This window comes from Leptonychotes weddellii, chromosome 2 (genome assembly GCF_054177405.1).
Source record: "Leptonychotes weddellii isolate Sample4059 chromosome 2, ASM5417740v2, whole genome shotgun sequence".
Classification (NCBI taxonomy): domain Eukaryota; kingdom Metazoa; phylum Chordata; class Mammalia; order Carnivora; family Phocidae; genus Leptonychotes; species Leptonychotes weddellii.
In genome coordinates, this window is record NC_138370.1 from 27,904,332 (window position 1) to 27,926,275 (window position 21,944).

A 21,944-nucleotide genomic window follows, 5' to 3' on the forward strand; every position below is an offset into this window, starting at 1 on the left:
ATGTAGGGAAAAGAAGGGCCATATGCACCCCAATGTTCATAGCAGCGATGTCTGCAATAGCCAAACTGTGGAAAGAGCCGAGATGCCCTTCAACAGATGAATGGATAAAGAAGATGTGGTCCATAGATACAATGGAATATTACTCAGCCATCAGAAAGGATGAATACCCAACTTTCACATCAACATGGATGGGACTGGAGGAGATTATGTTAAGTGAAATAAGTCAAGCAGAGAAAGCCAATTATCATATGGTTTCACTTATTTGTGGAACATAAGGAATGACATGGAAGACATTAGGAGAAGGAAGGGAAAAATGGGCAGGGGAATTGGAGGGAGAGATGAACCAGGAGAGACCATGAACCTGAGAAACAAACAGGGTTTTAGAGGGGGGGGGAGGGGTGATTGGTTAGCCTTGTGATGGGTATTAAGGAGGGCACGTACTGCATGGAGCACTGGGTGTTATATGAAAACAATGGATCGTGGATCACCACATCAAAAACTAATGATGTATTGTATGGTGACTAACATAACATAATAAAATTTAAAAAAAAAAGAAACTTGGGGGAGAGAAAGTGAAAATATTTTGTACAGGGGAGGGATGAGAATTCTTGAGGTAGATTGTTTTCAGAAGATGGCTGCCAGGATTCCTCACAATTGTTGACACATATTCTACTCCTCCAACAAAAGTAGAGTCTGTTCTCCCTTCTGTTGAAACTGGACTGCTGTTTGACTCATTTTAACCAACAAAATATACAAGAGTGCCTGGGGCAGTTATGGGCCCAGCCCTTAAGAGGCCTGGCAGCTTCTGCTTCCAGTCTCTTGGAGCCCTGAAGCACTACAGAAGAAGTTCACCTACTCTGACGGAGAGGAGGCCCATCCAGTTGCCAGCCCTCCAGCTAGCCCAGTTGAGGCAATAGACATATAGGTGATACTATCTTGGATGTTCTAGCCCACTAAAGCCCTCAGCTAAATGCAGACATAGGATTAACTCCAACAAAACCACATGAAGCAGAAAAGTCACCTAGCTGAGCCAAATCAAAACAAAGAATTTCAAGAAATAACAATTTGTTATCTCAAGCCACAAAGATCTTGAAAATTTTTAAGCAAAAATTGATAACTGATAGAGAAATTGTTTCTTTTCTTTCTTTGTTTACCTGTTATTTAAGAAAAAAAATTTCCAAGATATTATGATATAAATTGTCATAAAGGTAAAATATTAATTTATATTCCTATATATCAGGATACTTAGTGGCATAAACAAAAACCACTTATGCCTAAGTATAAATAGATATTATGTAGCTCTCAAAACTTTCAGAAGAGCCAGATAACTAGGCTTAGAGAATATACAACATAAAACAGTAATAATGTGATATTTATTTTATGTATATTTATATTCTAGGTACTTGATATTTTCTGATATTATTGGAAATACTGTCTTATTAGTTACTTTTTCTAGTGGTTTGCTTTTGGTATAAAACACAGAAGTGACTTTTGTATATTAATCTTCTATCTATCCATATTGCTAAATTTCTCCATTACTGACACCTTTTTTTTGTAGTGTTGTTAGGGGTTTCTATGTAAATAATAGTTTCAAATAAAAACAGTTATTCCCTCCTTTCCAATCCTCCTGTGTACAATTTATTTTATTTTCTTATTGTATTTGATGAGACATCAAATATAACATTAGGAAAAAAAGGGGTGATTATATCTTTTCTTTCTCATTTCAAAGAAAACTTTTCTAATATTTTGTTGTTAAGGACATCCATCCTTTTTTATTTTAAAGATATTCCTTATTGGGTTAAGGATATTCTCTTCTATTCCTCAAATACCATGAGCTGTGTTTCTTAACTCTAAAAAGATATTTTTTATAACCATTTTCTCTGCATCTGAGATGACTCTGTATATATTTTTTTACTTTTAATTTGTTGATGTGGTAAATTACATTAATACCTTTGGAGTTATGGTTAGTTTGACTTTGTAGTATTAGCTGGATACTATTCCCTTCTTTTAATATCTTCGAAAGACATTGTATAAAAAACGGGATAATTTATTGCTTGAAAGTGTGGTAGAAGATACTGTAAAATCATTTAGAACTGGTGGACTTAAATTTTTGTTTGGTGTCTGTGTGTGTTTTGTTTTGAGAGATTTTAAATTATGGCTTCAATTTCTTTAATAGTCATAGGACTATATGGGCTTTATGTTTCCTCTAGAGTGAGTTCTGATAGGATATACTTTTAGTAATTTGTTTTGTATGAATCTTAAAAGCTGTCACATTTGGTTATCTGTAGTATTCTTCCACTCTTATTTTTATCTCTACTTTTCCTGTAGGTATTTTATCTTCTTCATTCAGTATAATGAATTCAATTCCCTATATTTTTGTCTTCTCTCTCTCCCCATCGATTTTACTACAGCTTTACCTATTGTATTAGTTTCTTATTGTTTGTTTGTTTGTTTGAAAGATCCAACTTTTGGTTTTGTTGATCTTCTTTGTTTCATAATTTCTTTTCTATTTCATTCTTTGCACTCCTATTTTTATTGTCTCTTTCCTTCTTATTTCTTTGGTTTTATTCCAATATTAATGTCCAAAGCTATAAATTTCTTCAAAAGCATTGCATTTGTTGTATCCAAAGACTTAGATGTTTAGTGTTTGCAACATGATTTATTTCTAAGAATTTTATAACTTCCATTATAATTGCTTCTGGGTCAGGTGACTTTTAGCAGTCTATTTTTTTAAGAAATGAAGAATTTTTTTGTTATTAACTTCTAACTTAAAATGTATTGTGATCAAAGATCATAATACGTATGACAACTTTTTTTTGTAGTATGTTGAAGCTTTCTTGTCAAGTAATTTATCAGTTTGATAAGTATTTGTGTGTTCTCAAAAAAAAAATAGGAGTATTCACAATAGCCAAGGTATAGAAACAACCTAATTTAAATATCTATTGATGGATGAACATATAAAAAAATATATATACACATACAATACACACATATGTATACATATATGTGTACATGCATATATACACATACATATGTATATACATATATATACACACACACACAGTGGAATATTATTCAGCCTTAAAAAAGGAAATCCTGTTATTTATGACAACATGGATGAATCTGGAGGGCATTATGCTAAGTGAAATAAGCCAGACAAATACAAAAATACAAATACAAAAAAAAAAAAAAGTCAAACTCATAGAAGCAGAAAGTAGAAAGGTGGTTGCCCGAAGCTGGGATGCAGGGGGAGGACATAGAAAGGGGTTGGTAAAGGGTACAAATTTCCAGTTTTAAGATGAATAATTTCTGAGGATCTAATGTATAACATTAAATAGTGATTAAAACTAGTAACATATTGTGTAATTAAAATTTGCTAAGTGAGTAGAACTTAAATGTTCTTAACCTGAAAAAAGGTAACCACGTGAAGTGATGGATATGTAAATAAAGTTAATGGGAAGAAGCCTTTCACAATATATACACATACCAAATTATCACATGATACATTTTATATAGCTCTCAATTTTATTTGTCAATTATACCTCAATAAAGGGAAAAAAGAAAAGAAAGGACTTAGAAACATCAAACTTGACAATTTTTTTTTCTGTTTAATCAATCAATAATTGAGAGAAATGTGTTGAAATCTCTCATTACAGTGACAATTCATCAATTTATCTCTCTAGTTTTGTCAATTTTTCTTTATATATTTAGAAGCTATTTCATTAAATTCATCATTGTTTTAAAATGCCATTGTTTAAAATATCTTTTTGAATGACTGAAATGTTTTTGTTTTAGCATCCTTAGTAATTCCTTTTTTTTTAATTTTTGGACATCAGTGTGATTTGCATTTTTTCATATCATAGTGATTGACTAAGTCTGAGCTTCAGGCCCATGCCTGGAATAAGGCTAGTATGGATAAGTAAGGGAGGATGGATGTTTTCCTAATGGAAATTAGGAATTCTGTTAAAGGCACTAAATAAATATAACAATCTCTACACCAAATTCAGGCATCTTTTTACATCTTTGGTACTACATTCTTTGTCCAGGGTCCCTCCTTCCTTGGAATTAGAAACCATATTTAAGTGCAACATGGCCTATACAACTTTTATTTCTGGATCTGCACTTAAGTGGGATGATCTGAGGCGAGTTGCGGTAAGAACTGGTTCTTTTTCTTCTTCTAGTTCCCTAAGCTGCAACAATTAAGATCATAAAATGTATTGCTCTTTCAAGAGTATTACTCCAGATGCTTAAATTGGAGGAAAATAAGACTTCCTCAATTTTAAAAACTAATCATAAAGGAAATGTAGTAATTGGTCTCTAAATCCTCCTTGACAGATATCAAGCAGAACTCACTGTTTACATACTTACATTTATTTATTTCACTAAATTCTCTATCTAATGCAGTTTTATTTTATCAGTCTAAAAATTCTGAAAAAGTTATGGACAGCAGAAGTGTGTTTAATCTTACCATCCAAGTAGGATCATTACCAGATGACAGATTTCCCAACTTTTTCTAAACACACTAATATGCCTTCTGATAGGAGAAACATGAAGGAAAATAGCAGAAATCCCATTAAGCCTGGGAAGAAAAATAATGAGCAAAATCTAACCATCTAGACAGCTTTCAACTAAGATCAAAGCCAGCTTCACCCCATGTTTTAGGTTTCACAGAATCATATAAACCTAGGGCTTCAGTTTTTAGAATCAGAGATCTATAAAGTTAACATAAAGAATTGAAATAGAAAATGACAGACTCAGAATAAGCTTTCTCTTTCCCACAAGTCAGTATTACAAGAGCCACTTCAATAATTTTCTAGATCCTTAAGATTCAGAATCCACAAATATTGAATGCTTACTTTGGCCCAAACATACTTCCAGTTCCCCCATTCTTTGCTGTCCTGAACACATAAATATACAGGCAGTTGCTTAAAAACTTGAGTTTGGACAATAGGAAAAATATAAGTATGTACTTTCTCCATTTTAAAGCAGTCTTGCATCTTTGTTAGAGACCGTTACAGCATCTACAGGACTCTGATCCTGATGTAAAGACATCCTCATCACAACTCCTTCCCAAGAGTGTTCTCTTTCTTATGGGAAATTTTATGATAAAACCATAGGAAAAACCAGAGGGGGCACAGTAGAGCATTTCCCATGTAATTAACAAGGTGGCTGCTGTTTAATCTTGAAGAATAGGTGGAATCTGCAGAAGCATGCCTGATTATAGCCAACCCTTTGTGTAGTGATTCCCATGCTGAAGACACTTCAAACATTATGAGGTAAGAACCTGGTACTTTGTTTTATATGCTTCAATGTGGATTTTATTTCTACCTCTTTTAAAATAAAGCCAGTGCAGTGGACTAAAGAGGAGAAGACATCATCTGTCACAGCACTAGGTTCATCCTATTCAAGGTTTCTGCCTTTTTTTTTTTTCTCCCAGAGGCTGTGAAGATGTAGGAATAAGGAAGTAAAAAATAGAGTATTCTAAGTATCTCTGTGCTTCTCCACATACTTTCCTAAAGTTTCATATGGATACTAACTATTTAAATTGAAAAGGCAAGCATACAAGTAACTGATACCTGTTCAGATAACACCATTATAAATAACATCTTTAACCCACAAAAAATAAAGATGCCATTTGTGATTGGTGAGCCCTGTTAGTAGACTTTACTTATTGGGGTTTTTCCTCCAGTAGTTCTGCTGAAATATTGTGTATCATTTGGTATAATGTGCTTGTGATTATTGGAAAGTATCTTCAAGATGACTAGAGTTGGGTTAACCGCCTTTAACTATGAGCTATCTATGAGCAGGAGCTTGACTTGTAGTAATAACTTCAAACTATCATTGTGATGGCAATGGCATTGTGCCTAATCCAGATGAACTCCTGGTTCCCAGAGCATAGTAAACATGCATAGCTGAAGGTGATCCTACAAATAGCAAGAAACAGTTGAGAATGTATGCTCTGCATAATACAGTGCATATGAGATAGACCTTAGTTTCTTAATATGTATAATGAGAAAGTTGAATAAGATAGTCTGTTGAGCTGCTTCATGTTATGGACAGAAATTCGATCTCTGTTTTTTTCTTCCTGTAATTACTGTGTTTGAGTTTGAAGGCTAAAATATATGAAACTGTCTATTTCCTCCTCAAGAATTGGTTCCAAGAATTGTACAGTCTCCTAGTACCAAGAGTTGACCTTTTCCTAGATTTCATTTACTAAATCACTAAAACAATAGCACTGTTTACTGTGTTATTAAACAGAACATTTTTAGAAAACAACATAACAGTAAATTTTATGTATTGTTTTATTATGCTTACCCACATATCAGTTTAATTCTGAAATTAATTATATCGCAAAGCCATTGAATATGAAACATCACTGATGAGCATATTTGTTATTTATGTAGGGTTCTCTCTATCAAGAACTATAACCCTAATACCAGAATCATCATACAGATACTTCAATCCCATAACAAGGTATGATAACATTCTAGTCTATCTGTTATCTTCCTCTTTTAGTCTATGGAGTTAAATGACTTATTTCATCTAAGTAATAAAACATTAATTTCTATAATTAATAGACCTATAGCTCTACACTCAAAAAGTTTTTTCCAATTACAGGTGAAATTTGGAGTCTCATTAAGATTGTTAATCACTTAGGGGGACCTGGGTGGCTCAGTCAGTTGAGCGTCAAACTCTTGGTTTCAGCTCATGTCATGATCTCAAGGTCCTAGGATTGAGCCCCACATCAGGCTCCATGCTCAGGAGGGAGTCTGCTTGAGGATTCTCTCCCTCCCCCCACTCATGTTCTCTCTCTCTTGAAAAAATAAATCTTTTAAAAAAATTGTTAATCACTTAAAAATGTAAATTCATAAAGTATAGTTTCATACTTTAACAGCTGCTGCCTGAGAGTCTAACTTCCAGTCCACCTGAATCTAGGTGCTGAGATCCTTTCCTTTGGGACATTGACAGCTCTGGGCATACCCTCAACTACTGGGAGCCCCTAAAAATTAATTAGTCTGATTAGACAATCACAAAGGTTTGAGAGACAACCAGAAGCTATGTCAGGTTTGAACAATAAGGTTCAACTCCTACACAAGGCCATTTCTTCTAAACTGGGTGAGGTGGCTGTTTAATGTAGAATTTCGGGGGAAATGAAGAAAGAGAGGAATATATTCTAAATGAAAGAATAAGATAAGGCCTCGAAAAAAGACCTTAATGAGACAGAGATGAATGACTTACATAATAGAGAGTTCAAAACAGTCATAAAGATGCTCACTGAGCTAGGGCGAAGAATGGATGAAGAAAGTGAAAACTTCAACAAAGAGATGGAATATATAACAAAGTACCAAAAAGAAGTCACAGAGCTGAGGAATTTAATAACTGAATCAAAAAATACAATAGAGGGGTTCAACAGCAGACTAGATGATGCAGAAGAATCAGCAAACTTGAAGACAGGGTAGTGGGACGCACCTAACCAGACTAGTAAAAAGAAAAAAGAATGAAATGAGTGGAGATAGCTTAAGGGACAATGTCAATTGTATTATAGGGGTCCCAGAAGGAGAAAACAAAAGAAAGGGGCAGAAAACATATGTGAAGAAATAGTGACTGAATACTTCCCTAACCTGGGGAAGAAAACAGACATCCACATCCAGGAAACAGAGAGAATTCCAAATAAGATGAAGTAAAGAGACCCACACTAAGACTCATAATCAAAGCATCAAAAGCTAAAGACAATGAGAGAATCTTTTTTTTTATATATATATATATTTTTAAATTTATTTATTCGACAGAGAGAGAAGCGAGAGAGGGAATACAAGCAGGGGGAGTGGGAGAGGGAGAAGCAGGCTTCCCGCTGAGCAGGGAGCCCGATGCGGGGCTCGAACCCAGGACCCTGGGATCATGACCTGAGCCGAAGGCAGCCGCTTAACAACTGAGCCACCCAGGTGCCCCGACAATGAGAGAATCTTAAAGTCAGCAAGAGAAAAACAACTTGTAACGTATAAGGGAACCACCATGGGGTACCTGGGTGGCTCAGTTGGTTAAGCATCTGCCTTGGCTCAGGTCCTAATCCTGGGGTCCTGGGGTGAGAGTCCTTAGGCTCTCTGCTCAGCAGGGAGCCTGCTTCTCCCTCTCCCTCTGCCTGCTGCTTCCCCAGCTTGTGCTCTCTCTCTGTCAAATAAATAAAATCTTAAAAAGAAAAAAAAAAAAAAGGTAACCACCATAATACTACTTACCAGATTTTTTAGCAAAAACTTCACAGACCAGAAGGAAATGACCCAATCTATTCAAAGTACTGAAAGAAATTTAAAAAAAGACTGCCAACCCTGAGTACTCTTATCTGGCAGTGTTGTCATGCAGAATCAAGAGAGTTTTCCATACAAGCAAAATCTAGAGGAGTTCATCATGACTAGGACTACTTTACAAGAAATGTTAGAGAAACTTCTTTTTTTTTTTTATAGATTTTATTTATTTATTTGACAGAGAGAGACACAGTGAGAGAGGGAACATAAGCAGAGGGAGTGGGGGAAGGAGAAGCAGGCTTCCCGCCGAGCAGGGATGAAGGCAAACGCTTAACGACTGAGCCATCCAGGCGCCCTAGAGAAACTTCTTAAAACTGAAAGGAAAGGGCATCAATTACTAACAGGAAAAGATACAGAATTATACATCTCAATGGCAAAGGCAAATGCATCATAAAATTCAGAATAATCTAATGTTGTAAAGGTGGATTAATCACTCATGAAGCTAGTATGAAGGTTAAAAGAAAAAAGTAGTAAAAGTAACTATAACTGTGATTCTTAGTGAGGGCTACACAAGGCCAGAAGCTATAGATTGTGATATCAAAAATAAAATGTGGGAGGGGGGATAAAAATGTAGTTTTAGAATGTCATCAATTTTAAGTATAGATTGTTATAAAAATGAGTTATATAAACCTCATAGTAACCATAAAGGAAAAACCTATATTAGATAAACAACAAGTGAAGAGAAAGGACTCTAAGATCTACAGAAACTCATCAAATCACAAAGGAAGAGAGCAAGAGAAGAAGAAAGGAACAGAGGATTTACAAAACAGCCAGAAAAAAATTAACAAATGACAATAGATACATACCTATCAATAATTACTTTAAATATAGATAGACTAAATTCTCCATTTATATTTAAAGAAAAGGGGATATATATATAAAAAAATAAAATATATATAATATATAATAAATATATAAAATATATGCTATAAATATAATGGAATTTTGTTCAGCCATAAAAAAGGAAATTCTGCATTTTCTACAGTACAGGTGGGCCTTGAGGGAATTATGCTAAGTGTAGTAAGTCAGAGAAAGACAAATACCATATGATTTCCTTCATATATGGTACTTTAATAATTAAAAAAAAAGGGGGGCACCTGGGTGGCTCAGTCATTAAGCATCTGACCCAATTTTGCAACTCTTACAATTTTTGTTTTAAAAAATGGGAGCAGTAGACCACTCACAATTTTTTTAAAAGCTGAATTTGTTCTTATCACTTCCACTGGCATGGGCACAATAAATGCTTTCAAGTAAATGCTTTCAAATAAATGCAAGAAAGACGTCCATTCAGAAAAAAAAAAAACTTTGAATTGTATTTCTTCTTAATGTCTGACCTACTTTCTACCATGAAACAGGTTTTTCTGCCAAAGATCCCCAGCTGGAACTGGAATACCGGAGACAACATCATCTGCTTTGCCGAGTTAAAACTTGGCTTCATCGCCCAAGGCTGTCTGGTGCCAGGCTTGTGCACCTTTCTAACGTCTCTATTTGTTGAACAAAACAAAAAGGTGACCTTGTAAATTGTTGTTGAATCTTGGCTTTTTCCCCATATCCTTACATGTTAGGATCAGAAATAGAAAAAAAAATTGAGGAAGGCAAGAAGGCCCCAAGAAATGAGATCTGACTTCCACTTGAACTATGAGAGGATTGAGAGGTCTAGACGGAAGTCCCAGGTACTGCGCTGGCCTTGAAGAAGTTATTGATCTTATTCTTGTGTAAGAATATTTATCTGCAAAATAGAAATCATAGCTTTGCTTCCTACCTGTAGTCTACAATGTTATGATTATAAAGGTAGAAATACTTTGAGTTATTGAAAGCAGAAATATAAATAAAAATAAAGGTTATATTATTAGTGGTAAAATCATATATTTAAATATAAATTAAATACATAATAATTGATAAATAATAAATATATTCATTGAACAAGTAACAATTAAAATCTAATTTTTCAGGTTATTTTGGGGACATTCTATACAGTAATAACAATAGTCACCACATATTGAGTACCTACTATGTCACTCATTTTAAATATATTACGTTTCCCTTTGATAATATTTCAAGGTAGAATCCCAGTAATGTGTCACTGAAGCTAACTAACTTGATCGTATAGTGAAGTTAATGAGTAGCAGAGGTAGAATTGTCTGACCTAATGTCTTACCACTATGCTTGATGCCTGTCGGTTTTAGGTATCTACTCACAATCTCCCACATCAGGTCCTTTGATACCTTTGAGACAAAATAAGTGGTTCAAGGGGACTGTTGGGACAACTGCTATAGCACAAAGTACAGCCTTTGAAATGCCACCCACATGAAATGTTCCAGGAAAGGTTCCAACCCTTAGCTGGACCCAGTATCGCATTGTCCAGAGGCTCTCCAGAGAGTGACCTTTCCTCTCCATTTATTAGGAGTCTACATATGCCTTCTCTTATATTCAATTTCCCTCTTGGCCTTCCTTTACACTTTATTTCCTTCATTAATAAATTTAAAAAATTTTTACATCTTTTTTGGTTTTGTCCCTGGTACTATCTAAAACAAAACAAAACCAAAACAAACAAACAAACAGCAAAAAAAAAAATATGAAAGATGCTCTGGTCAACAAAATGCTAGCTGGAAAAGACGGAATTCTTCTGTAATTCCTTCTGTGAATGTGAGGAAATATCATACACAGATAAATAGAGATGACCATCAGGCAGTAGGAAATGAGCCTTGATGCTGCTATAATGAACCTGCCTTAGCCTTCTCTTCCTGCTCACTGTGTATGGCCTTCAAAAGTGCTTGTGAGGAAATTGTCTCTGCCTGTGCTGTGTACTTAGAAAGTGCAAGATAACTGTTCTGCCAGATTGTTATACATGTATACATGTACAGTGACTTGCTTGGGCTCTCATGGAGTCTCCAGCCAAGACAATGGAATTTGTAAACTGTCACCACTCTGGGGGTTTGAATCCATCACTTTTCACCAAGTCTCAAGGACAGGGATATTTGAGAGGGTGCTTCCAAAACGTTAATTGTGCATACAAATCCCCTGGGAGTCTGGTTAAAATGCAGATTCTGATTCCAGAAGTCTGAGTGGGGCTTCATTTCTGAAAAAATCTCCCGGGGTGTCCAGGCTGCTGGTCTATGGACACTTTAAAGACTGGAAAACATTAACAAGAGTGAATGATAGTCGTATCATAGTATATACAGTCTACATAGTAACAAGATAACATCCATCGTGATGACTCTGATTTTCATCTCCTTGGCTGGAGAAAGTAAATGGAATGAGAGCTCTCTATGAAGACTTCATGTCTTTCATGGAAATAGAGGAGGAAGAAATTTAAAACTAACCCTATATTATGTTGTTGTTCTTTCTGTGTAATCTAAAGTTGTAACCATCTCACTGAAGATGGTCATCTGTCAATATTCATCATAAGAAGGCTTTTGGGGGGTGCTTGGGTGGCTCAGTCAGTTGAGCAGCTGCCTTCAGCCCAGGTCATGATCCCAGGGTCCTGGGATTGCGTCCCTCATCGGGCTCCTTGCTCAGCAGGAGCCTGCTTCTCCCTCTCCCTCTGCTTGCCACTCTCTCGCTTGTTCTCTCTCTCTCTCTGTCAAATAAATAAATAAATAATCTTAAAATTAAAAAAAGAAGACTTTTGGGATATAGGAATTGTGAGAGATTTGTGGTTACAATAATTTTTTTTTTTTTTTGGAAGTGAAGTCTAAAACCCACTTTCAGAAATCCTAAACTAGGCAAGGACAGGGTAAGATTTTTTTAATGCTATACTCATAGCTCTGGTGTTTTAGATTCTGTAATAAACAATTAACTTAGGATTAACAGCTAGGACTCCAGTGTCTTATGATTGAATTTTCTTGAATTAGACACTTACTTTCTCTGTCAGTTTCTGCATCAGTAAAATGAGAGTTATTCATCTCCTAACCTGATTTTTCTAAGTATTACATTAATATCTGTAAAACTTCCAAGTACTCAGATTCAAGACCTTGGATCAATGATATGTGTTTCAACTATATTAATTATATGGTGAGAAATTATAGTCCAAAAAGCATTTCCAGTTGCATTAGGCTTAAACTTAGATTAGATCTACACCAACTGACATACTTGAGCTCCCTGATTCTACTATCTAAATCCAAAATCCATCTTATCGTCCTGTTTCCCTTTCTGATCTTTAAAAAATGAACACAGTAAGGCATCTCTATTTCTATCATTTTTTTGCCCTCTTTCAAAAACTGAAACATTTACATTAGAAGCAGTAAGCCCATTTTTTTAGTTATGGGGACTTGAATAGGGGCTCCCAGTGAAGTGAGTGCTCCTCAATAGAGAAATTTAAGAAAGTGGGTGGGAGAAGATAGGAGATTCAGCTGAATCTTGGAAAGGGGATTGCAGGGCGAGTGCCTGGATTGCTTGATACAAGTAGTCCTTTTTTGTAAGGCAGGATGTGTGTGTGTGTGTGTGTGTGTGTGTGTTGTGTTGTGTTGTGTTTTCTAAACCACAGGCTGGCCATCTGAGGAGTATTTCTGAACCGGCCTTAACCCTCCACAGCCAAAGTGTTTCAGAGCTTATAGAAATTCCAGACATTCACCTGGGATTCTGGGCTTTAAGAGGAGCCTGCCCTTCCTCATCAGAGCAGTGTGGTGGGCGTCTCATGGCAGCAGATGGGGGGAGAATGATGAGGATGAATGGAGAGCATAACAAAATTCTGAGTTCTTACACAAATATCAGAGATGAGTTACCCAACAGGCCACATCCCCTACAGGCTGTATTTAGCCTTTTTGAGAGATATCCTTCTCCCTCTCATCTCCCTTTTCTCTAGAAACCTACTGCTGTCCCTGATTTTTATATTCTCATTTCCATTTATCAAGATGGCTCTTTAAGTTCATTTGAAGCTATGAAGAGTTCCGATACTGGGCAGATGCCTTGAATGTTTTTTCTTTGTGGTGTATGGCTAGTCAATAGAAAACTTAATATGTTTAAAAAAAATCTTGAACAGCCATATCTATGGACGGACAGCTTAGATTCCATATTATCCTTCTCTTACTGTTACTGACTCAAAAACCAGTCTACCTTGCTGAAATTATAAGGAGAAGAATTCCAGTTTCCAGCAAGGAGTCTTGAATGCCATCTGGGAAGAAATCAAGTCATGATACTTTCACTTCATTCTGAACTCTCTAGTGTAAATAGTTGAGGTATATGGTAGAATTTTAGCTCTGCCTTTGACGTTTTTTCAGTTAACCACTAGGACAAATCTCCGTTCTATGACCTAAGCACAATGGGTGCTGGTTTGCTGCTTAGCAGGATATACAACTTGAATTATAACATCCCTTATTCCATATCAGTGTGCTACATGTGGCATGATTATGTATTCCAGGTTTCTCCTAAACAGCCCTGGCAAAAATATTTCTTTAATGGCCTGAAGAACAAAATCCTGACTCAACGTCTCTCTGATGACTTTGCTGGAATGAGTTTTCCTGAAGTTTCCCGGTAAGTTAAGAGAAATACTTTCCTCTTTCTTCATGCAATGATATTCTTTCAACAATGTTCATTGGGGGCCACTGTGGGCCAGGCTCCATGATAAACACTGAAGGTGTAAGAATAAACAAGTCTGTATCTCTGCAATTTAGAAGATTGTAGTCTATGTGGGACAATTTCATATCTGTCACAGACATACTTTAGAATGGTTTCACTTACATTTGGGAGGCTCTTCCTCTGCTGAGGTACTAATGTCTTCCCAGGCACAGAGCACACAGTATTGGTCATATTCTTATAAATTAGCACCCTGCTATCCTCTTTCCTCACAATTACTTGTCTTCCTTCCTAGGCTCTGTTTTGTGAAGATGGGACTCATGCTGATAGCCATCGAACACAAATCCATGTTTCATGGTTACTGGTACCAATGAGACTTTGAATCTCTTCAGTTTTTTTAAAGGAGAATCTTTATGATTAAGACTTTTCCAAAAATGCAGCCATAACTAAACTTTTGCCTTTTGTTGAGAGCCAGCCTGTTGGGCACCCGGTCTGCTGTGGTGCACTTGGTATTGTCTCTAATGATTGGGGTTAGAATCTAATGATTGGTGTTAGAATGGTTACCCTAGTGGGTAGACAGGTGCTTTGCCTTTGTTCCCACGGCCCTCCCCAAATTCTCTTTCATAAGCAGGGGAGAGAAGAAATGGTCACCTTCTCAGATCTGTTCCTTTTAATTTATTACTAGATCTTGTAAGTCTTGACCATGAAATAGTACTATGAAAAGAATTATGACAAAAAATGCTCCCACCAACTGTAGCTTTAGAAACTAAGCTACAAAATATGGCAAAATGGGAATTTTGCCTACCGGACAAAGTCTGCTATTGGTAGGGTAGATAAAAGAAAGAAGCAACATCATTAGAACATTGGAATTTCTTGAGAACCCATAATGGATAATACGAGAAGTAAGATAATTTATCATGTAATAAAAAAGAAAATCCAGGAAAAACAGCGAATTAGCTACAATGATATAGAGAGAGAGAAAAAATGTTGAAAAATAAGAAAAACTGATGGGTTAAATGGGATGGGGAACAAGAAAGACTATTATATTGGCTTATGTATGATTTTTAGTGGAAAACTAAGTTGAATTAAATTGGAATCAACAGACTAAATTCTGATCCTGATTATGACTCACTAGCTCTGTGGTGTTGGAGAAACATCTATTCTCTGGGGAATGAGGAAGTCATGTTAATACCTGAGACCCTTTCTAAGAAAGCTCTAAAACTGACCTTATCAGGAGCCTTAGAATTATAGGGAAATAGTCAAAATTCAACAAGTTTGAATGATACCAGATGGACTACAAAGGAACAATTTTATATGAAATTTTGGAAAGAAGAAAAATCGAAGTAGACATTTTACAAAATATATCTGGGCAAAAGAAGTCAGTGGGGTACTGTACAAAGGAAGTCACTAAGGAGAGAATAACAAATAGTATTGTCTGGCTGGCTAAATTCTATTTAACAATCCTGCCGTGCTCAAGAAAATCTCAGAATCTAAATCTGTGCACAAATGGTCTCTCTGCCAGAAATAGGTCACCATAAAAAGGATGGAGTCTTAGAACCATAAGCCAGGCAGTTTGGGTTTTAGACTGGCCCAGAACTTGGCCTTCAGCAACATGGACTGTGGAATGGAATTATTTGCAAAGCTTTAAAGGCATATAGATTCCAAAATCCCACTCTGAATTTTACAAAATCAAAATCTGGAAGGGTGGGACAAGAGAATTTTTAAAGTCCCCGTGATATAGTCAGTTTTTCACTGGTATTTGTAAACTACTGCACCAAATGCTCTTGAGATCCTTTCTAATTTTAGCATCCTAGATTTCTTTAAACTTCATTAGGATGACTATGGGACTTCACAGACTAGAAACACAAACATTTATTAGGCAACTAATTTCCACATATATTCAAGATATTCTGGTGCTGTTTAGTACCTAGCACATATGTACCCCTAATGAAAGAGGAACCTGATACAAATTACGTTTAACTTTGGTTTCTCACCAAAGAGTCAGGTGAATTAAAAAGGTTAAATCCTGATTTGGATAATAACAGTCTTTTACATGATTGCTAGTTCATGACCAACAGTGCTACAGCACTTCACTTACATAAATTCTTGAATCTCTACAACAATGGGTACAATTCTTAGTCCCATTTTACAGAGCAGGAAGATGATGCCCAGAAAAGTTAAATAATTTTCCCAAACTCACATCAGTCCCAAGTGGCAGAGCCAGCATCTGAACTCAGCATGACTCTGGGGGTGGTGATTCTGATCACTATGTTGTACTAAATCTACCACAGCCATAAGTGGAAGGAAAATAGGGCATCTCAGTGGCTGGGGTTTAAACTAGTATACAGAAAAACTGGAGGGGAAACCCATCTGTTCTTACCTTTTATTTTCTCTTCTAACTGATACACTTGAACAGACTTTAAAACTTGGAAAAGCCCAGGCCGCCTGGGTGGCTCAGTTAAGCATCCAACTCTTGATTTCAGCTCAGGTCATGATCTCAGGGATGTGAAATGGAGCCCCACATCAGGCTCCAAGCTAGGTGAAGCTTGCTTAAGATTCTCTCTCTCCCTCTGCCCCTCCCCCTGCTTATGTGCTCATGCTCTCTCTCTCCTCTCTCTCAAATAAATAAGTAAATAAATATTTAAAAAAACTTGGAAAAGCCTTTGAAAATCATAAGGATTTGTCTTAGGGAATAATTTATCATCTGCTAAGAGATAAAGCTGGATCTGACCCTAGTCAGATAATGTTCTAAGTTTGTTCCAGTAGCGAACATTATCTAGAGAGCAACTGGCCATGATCCATGAATAGGATATCAAGCCAGTTTGGAAAAATCTTCAAAGGGAGTTCACCTCTTCTTTCAAATACAACCACAGCTATTATTGTGACTGTATCTTCATAACTAAATATTTAATATAAGTTCAGAGGACACTCCCTTAAAAATAAGAGATACGAAGATACAACTAAGTTTCTGCTTGCAAGCTAGTGAACATCAGCCAATGATACTGGGGTGGGGGCACGAATCCGTGTTCTTTTCCTTTCAAAGTTAAAAGCATTTATTCTGCTCATTAGTATCAGTCAGTAAACATTTGGAAAATGCCATCCAATGTCTCAGATAATAAACTACCTCAATACAGGGGCGCCTGGGTGTCTCAGTCGTTAAGCGTCTGCCTTCGGCTCAGGTCATGATCCCAGGGTCCCCGCATCAGGCTCCCTGCTCCGCGGGAAGCCTGCTTCTCCCTCTCCCACTCCCCCTTCTTGTGTTCCCTCTCTCACTGTCTCTCTCTCTGTCTCATAAATTAAAAAAATTTTTTTTAAAATAAAATAAACTACCTCAATACAGCCTCAACCCAGCTACTCAGCATCTTTCTACTCTTGACGTAGTGTGGAAGAGATTTTGTGGTACAACCCTTTTTATTTTTGTAAGGCTCTTACACTCACAAGTTACTTTGGAGTACCCTAACAACAGAATAACTTTGCCAAAATTAAGACTTGACTTCTTTCCAGTGTTAGTATGAAAGGAGTGTTTTAAGGGAGTAAAGGAGTACTTTTACCATGAGCAAATGAAGTGATGGTAGTTTCAAGGTTATAAGACCTCATCGTGTTGGAGGTCTGAATTTAAGGTAATAAAAATGGGATAGCCTGACAAACATAGGAATAAATGTGAGGAATTCAAATAGTCGTAATATAGTACTGCATCAAGGAGTATCATGGGTGAAATTTGTAAGATGTCATTTTCAAACACACAAACCATGTGGAAAGAGAACATCAAAGTGTTCATATAGAATAGAAACAATTCATGTGGTTCCTGATCTCAGAAATCTGGCAATCAAGATAGAAAAAAAAATGAAGTCAAAAGAAATATGCAAATTCAAAAATTGCATAGGCAAATAAAAGGAACTTTTGAATCCAGCTGGTTAACTAGACATAATTTAATTTTAAAGGGCAAGTAGCCTAAGGATAAACACCACTACTATGACCATAAGACTTGGAACCATGTGGCCATGGCATTGGGTAGCCTTAATTAGCAAGGCTTCGTGCATCTGAGTTGGTTTAACCATTTCAGATTCAAAACACAGTCCAGGGAGGAGCTCACCCTTAGCTCAGCTGTGTGCAGCTCAGCAATCATGTTGTGACCTTACTCCCTTCTGGATATTTAGCACCAATCAAAGATATATAATCAAATGCGGTGTTTCTACTGTGTTTGGCAGTAAAAGGAGATGGAGTCTTATTAACTCTACAATTTAGAGAATCCATTGGTAATGACAGAATGAAACAACAAATATTGCCACAGAAATTAAAGGGGAAAATTACTGTATTTTTATTTTCTGTTTCCAGTGGTCTGCTACTAAATCCACCTGCACAAGTTAGGCTGCGTAAGAACACACTAGGATTCTTTATTGCTGAATCTACAAAGGAAGTCATAAGGTAATTTTTTTATTACTTTATGGGGAGAAAGTCCTAAAGCAAATGCAACTTAATGGCAGACAAACTGAGTCAGCACCATGCTTCCTTAGTGTTAAGCTTCATATAAGTCATTCTTGATTTGCTTTCATTGTCCAGAGCCTCCTTTTACTGTGCCACCTGTCACAGTGATATCTTTGCTCCTGAGCTAATTGGAAAATGTAGCTGCAAAGCCAAGAGCCATCGACACTTCCCAGGTAACTGCACTTTATATCTGGTTGCCCTCAACCCAGCTTCTTGGGGCATGGCCAAAGAAAGAGGAGAAGTTCTATCTCTTAAAAGATAATACCCATTTGAACTTGGCCAAGAAGTGGCAGATATTTCCCCAAACTGGGCATACAAGACCTGAGAATCAGTCTTGTAGAGCTGGAAGAAATCTTGCTAGGTATCTAGTTAGACTTCTTCACAGGCCAAGCAAATGAGTACCGAAAGAGATTCAATGATGTTCAAAGTCAAGAGCCAATTGGAGGCACCCCCCAACTCAATACCAGACCTGCTGACTTTCAGCCCATTGCTTTGCACTCCATCACAATGGTCTTCCCATCTTCAGTCTCAAAGGTCAGCCTGTATCTGACTGCTTGGTTGGCCACAAAGCTACCTCATGACCACTTTTAAAAAAAAAAAATTTTTATTGAGCTATGTTTATTTGACAACATTGTGTAAATTTAAGGTGTGCTATATATTGATTTATTTATATTGCAATATGGTTGCCACTCTAGTGTTAGCTAACACTTCTATTTTGTCACATAATTATCATTTCTCCTAGTGCTGGGAACAGTACCATTCCTTAAGTACTTTGTCTACTGAATGGATTGTAGGGGATTTAAAATTTACTCATTCTGACACAGTGATGAGGAAATGTAATTTTTTCTCTTGTCTCTAATTGAACTCAATAGCTTACCAACAACCTTACCCTAGAGCAGCAAAAGAGAAATTGTCTCAAGCCTTCATGATAACTTCTTCTCCTATAGTTTAAAACTTAGTCTCTTCCAAGTACTTTAAGATTCTATGGGTAAAATCCTAGTGTTTCAGCATTTAAACTTAATTCAAAATTTGAATTTCCTATCAGGACTATTCTTATCTCTAAGGTACTTATTCTTTTCTTCTTCCCAGTATTATATTTAAATGTAGGAGTAAATTTGCTCAACATCATGGTTATTGGGTTTTTGTTTGTGGGTTTGTTTTTTTTTTTTGAGAGTTAGAGAGCAAGCATGAGGGGATGGTGGGGAGAGGGGCAGAGGGAGAGGGAGAGAGAGAATCTTAAGCAGACTCCACACCCAGTGTGGAGCCCCACTTGGGGTTTGATCTACCAACCCTGAGATCATGACCTGAGTCTAAATCAAGAGTTGGACACTTAACTGACTGAACCACCCAGGCACCCCCATGGTTGTTCTTATAGTTGACAGCAAGATACCCTTTCATACAAGTCCTTCCTGGTTCCTGAGGTACCTCATTCCCTTGGTAAGTGTCAGTTTCTGTGACCTCTCCATCAGTAAACAGTCACAGTTCTTCCTGGCTTTGAGTCACCCTCTGTCATTTGTTACTGAAATTCATCATCCCTGCCATACATAGCCTTTGGTTTTGAGGTCAGCAAAGCCCCTTTTCCTGTACTACTGGTCTTTTCATTCCATATGTTCTTTTGGCCCCTCAGCTGTTTGGGAATTTCCAGTCTCCTGGTGTATATACATGCATGTCAGAAGGTGGGAGCCCTCTCAGGCCTTCTCTCTGCTTAAACCCACCTGCTGCCTTGTCTCCTCCTCCATAGTCATCTTACATTGTTACCAAATACTCTTCTAAGCACCCTTCATTGATGAAAATCCATATGAAAATGGAAAACACATCTCTCATTTTTCCCCCTTGCACACCACTAAAGCTATCATATTTTCCTTGTCCAGCCACCCCTCACCAACCTGAAACACAAGTTGTGTATGTTGGTGGGGGCGGGGGGTGGGGGGTGGGCTGGGTCCTTTCTGAGAGATCCTGGCTCTAACATTTTTATATTTCAATAGCTTTATTAAGATATAATTTAAATACCATGAAATAAATACTTTTAAAGCATACAATTCAATGGGTTTTAGTGTGCAAACAGATTTGTGCAACCAGGACTACAATTTTAGAACATTTTCCATAACTTAGAAAGGAACTCCATACCCAGTAGTGGTTACTGCCCATTCTCTTCTGTCCACACCCCTGGCAACCACTAGTCTACTTTCTGTGTCTATAGATTTGCCTGTTTTGGCCATTTCATGAAATGGGAATCAGACAGCATGAGGCCTCTTGTGTCTGGCACCCTTAACTTAGCCATGTTGTAGCATGTATCAATACCTCATCTCTTTTTATGGCTGAACAGTATTACATTGTATGGATATACTTCATTTTGTTTATTCATTCATCTGTTGATGGACATTTGAATTGTTTCCACTATTGGTGGTCAGATATCTGTTTGCATTCCTGCTTGTAATTTTTTTGTGTATATACCCAAAGTAAAATTGCTAAATCAGATATTAATTCTATGTTTAATTCTTTGAGAAACTGCCATACTGTTTTCCATAACAGCTACATTGTTTCACATTCCCATCAGCAATACACAAGAGTTCCAATTTCTCCACATCCTTTTTTTAAAAATAATTTTCTTTTTAAAAAAAAATAATAGTCATTCTAATGGGTGTAAATTGGTATCTTATTGTGGTTTTAACTTGAATTGTCCTAATGGCTAATGAAGTGGAGCATCTTTTTATGAGGATATTATTGGCCATTTGTATGTCTTCCGAAATGTCTATTCAGATCCTTTACCCATTTTTAAATTGGGTTGTTGTCTTTCTATTACTGAGTTGTATACAGTCTTTATATATTCTAAATACATGTCCCTTATCAGATGTATGTTCTGCCAATGTTTTCTCCCAATTTGTGGTTTGTCTTCTTCTTTTCTTCATACAATTTGAGATACAAAAATTTAAATTTTGATGAAGTCTAGTGATGTATTTTATCTTTTGTTGCTTGTGTTTTTGTGGAATAGCTAAGCTGAGGTCATAAAGATTTACTCCAATACTTTTTTCTAAGAATTTTATGCTTTTAGTTCTTACATGGAGGTCAGTGATCCATTTTGAGTTGATTTTTATGTTTATTGTGAGGAAAGGCTCCAACTTCATTTTTTTCAATGTGAATATTCAGTTGTCCCAGCACCATTTTTTCAAAAAACCTCCCCATTGAACTGTTTTTGGTAAACTTGTCAAAAAACAATGGACTGCAAATGTGTGGGTTTATTTCTGAGTCTCAGTTTTATTTCTTTGACCTGTATGTCTAGCTTTGTGTCAGTACCACACTGACTTAACTACCATAGTTTTGTATTAAGTTTTGAAATTTAGAAATATGAGTCCTCCAAGTTTATTATTCTTTTCCAAGATTGTTTTGATTATTCTGGGTCCCTGCATTTCCTTACGAATTTTAGGATAAATATGTCAATTTCTGCAAATAAGCCACCTGGGATTTTGACTGGCACTGTGTTGAGTCTATAGGTCAGTTTTGGAAATATTGCTATTAAAATAGTAAGTCTTCTGACCCATGAACATGTGATGTCTTTATATCTATTTATATCTGTAATTTCCTTCAATGGTATTTTATAATTTTCAGATAATAGGTTTTATACTACTTGTGTTCAATTGATTCCTA

General features: G+C 36.4%; 1 protein-coding gene across 1 annotated transcript in view; it reads left to right on the plus strand.

The window, feature by feature from the left end:
• Positions 1 to 21,944, plus strand: part of KCNU1 (potassium calcium-activated channel subfamily U member 1) — a 172,841-nt gene that overhangs the window by 69,991 nt on the left and 80,906 nt on the right. The window contains 8 exon segments of the mRNA XM_081812893.1: positions 4,047 to 4,152; positions 5,194 to 5,276; positions 6,405 to 6,474; positions 9,656 to 9,808; positions 13,660 to 13,772; positions 14,110 to 14,178; positions 18,150 to 18,239; positions 18,375 to 18,472. Of these exon segments, the coding sequence (XP_081669019.1) occupies positions 4,047 to 4,152; positions 5,194 to 5,276; positions 6,405 to 6,474; positions 9,656 to 9,808; positions 13,660 to 13,772; positions 14,110 to 14,178; positions 18,150 to 18,239; positions 18,375 to 18,472 (782 nt within the window).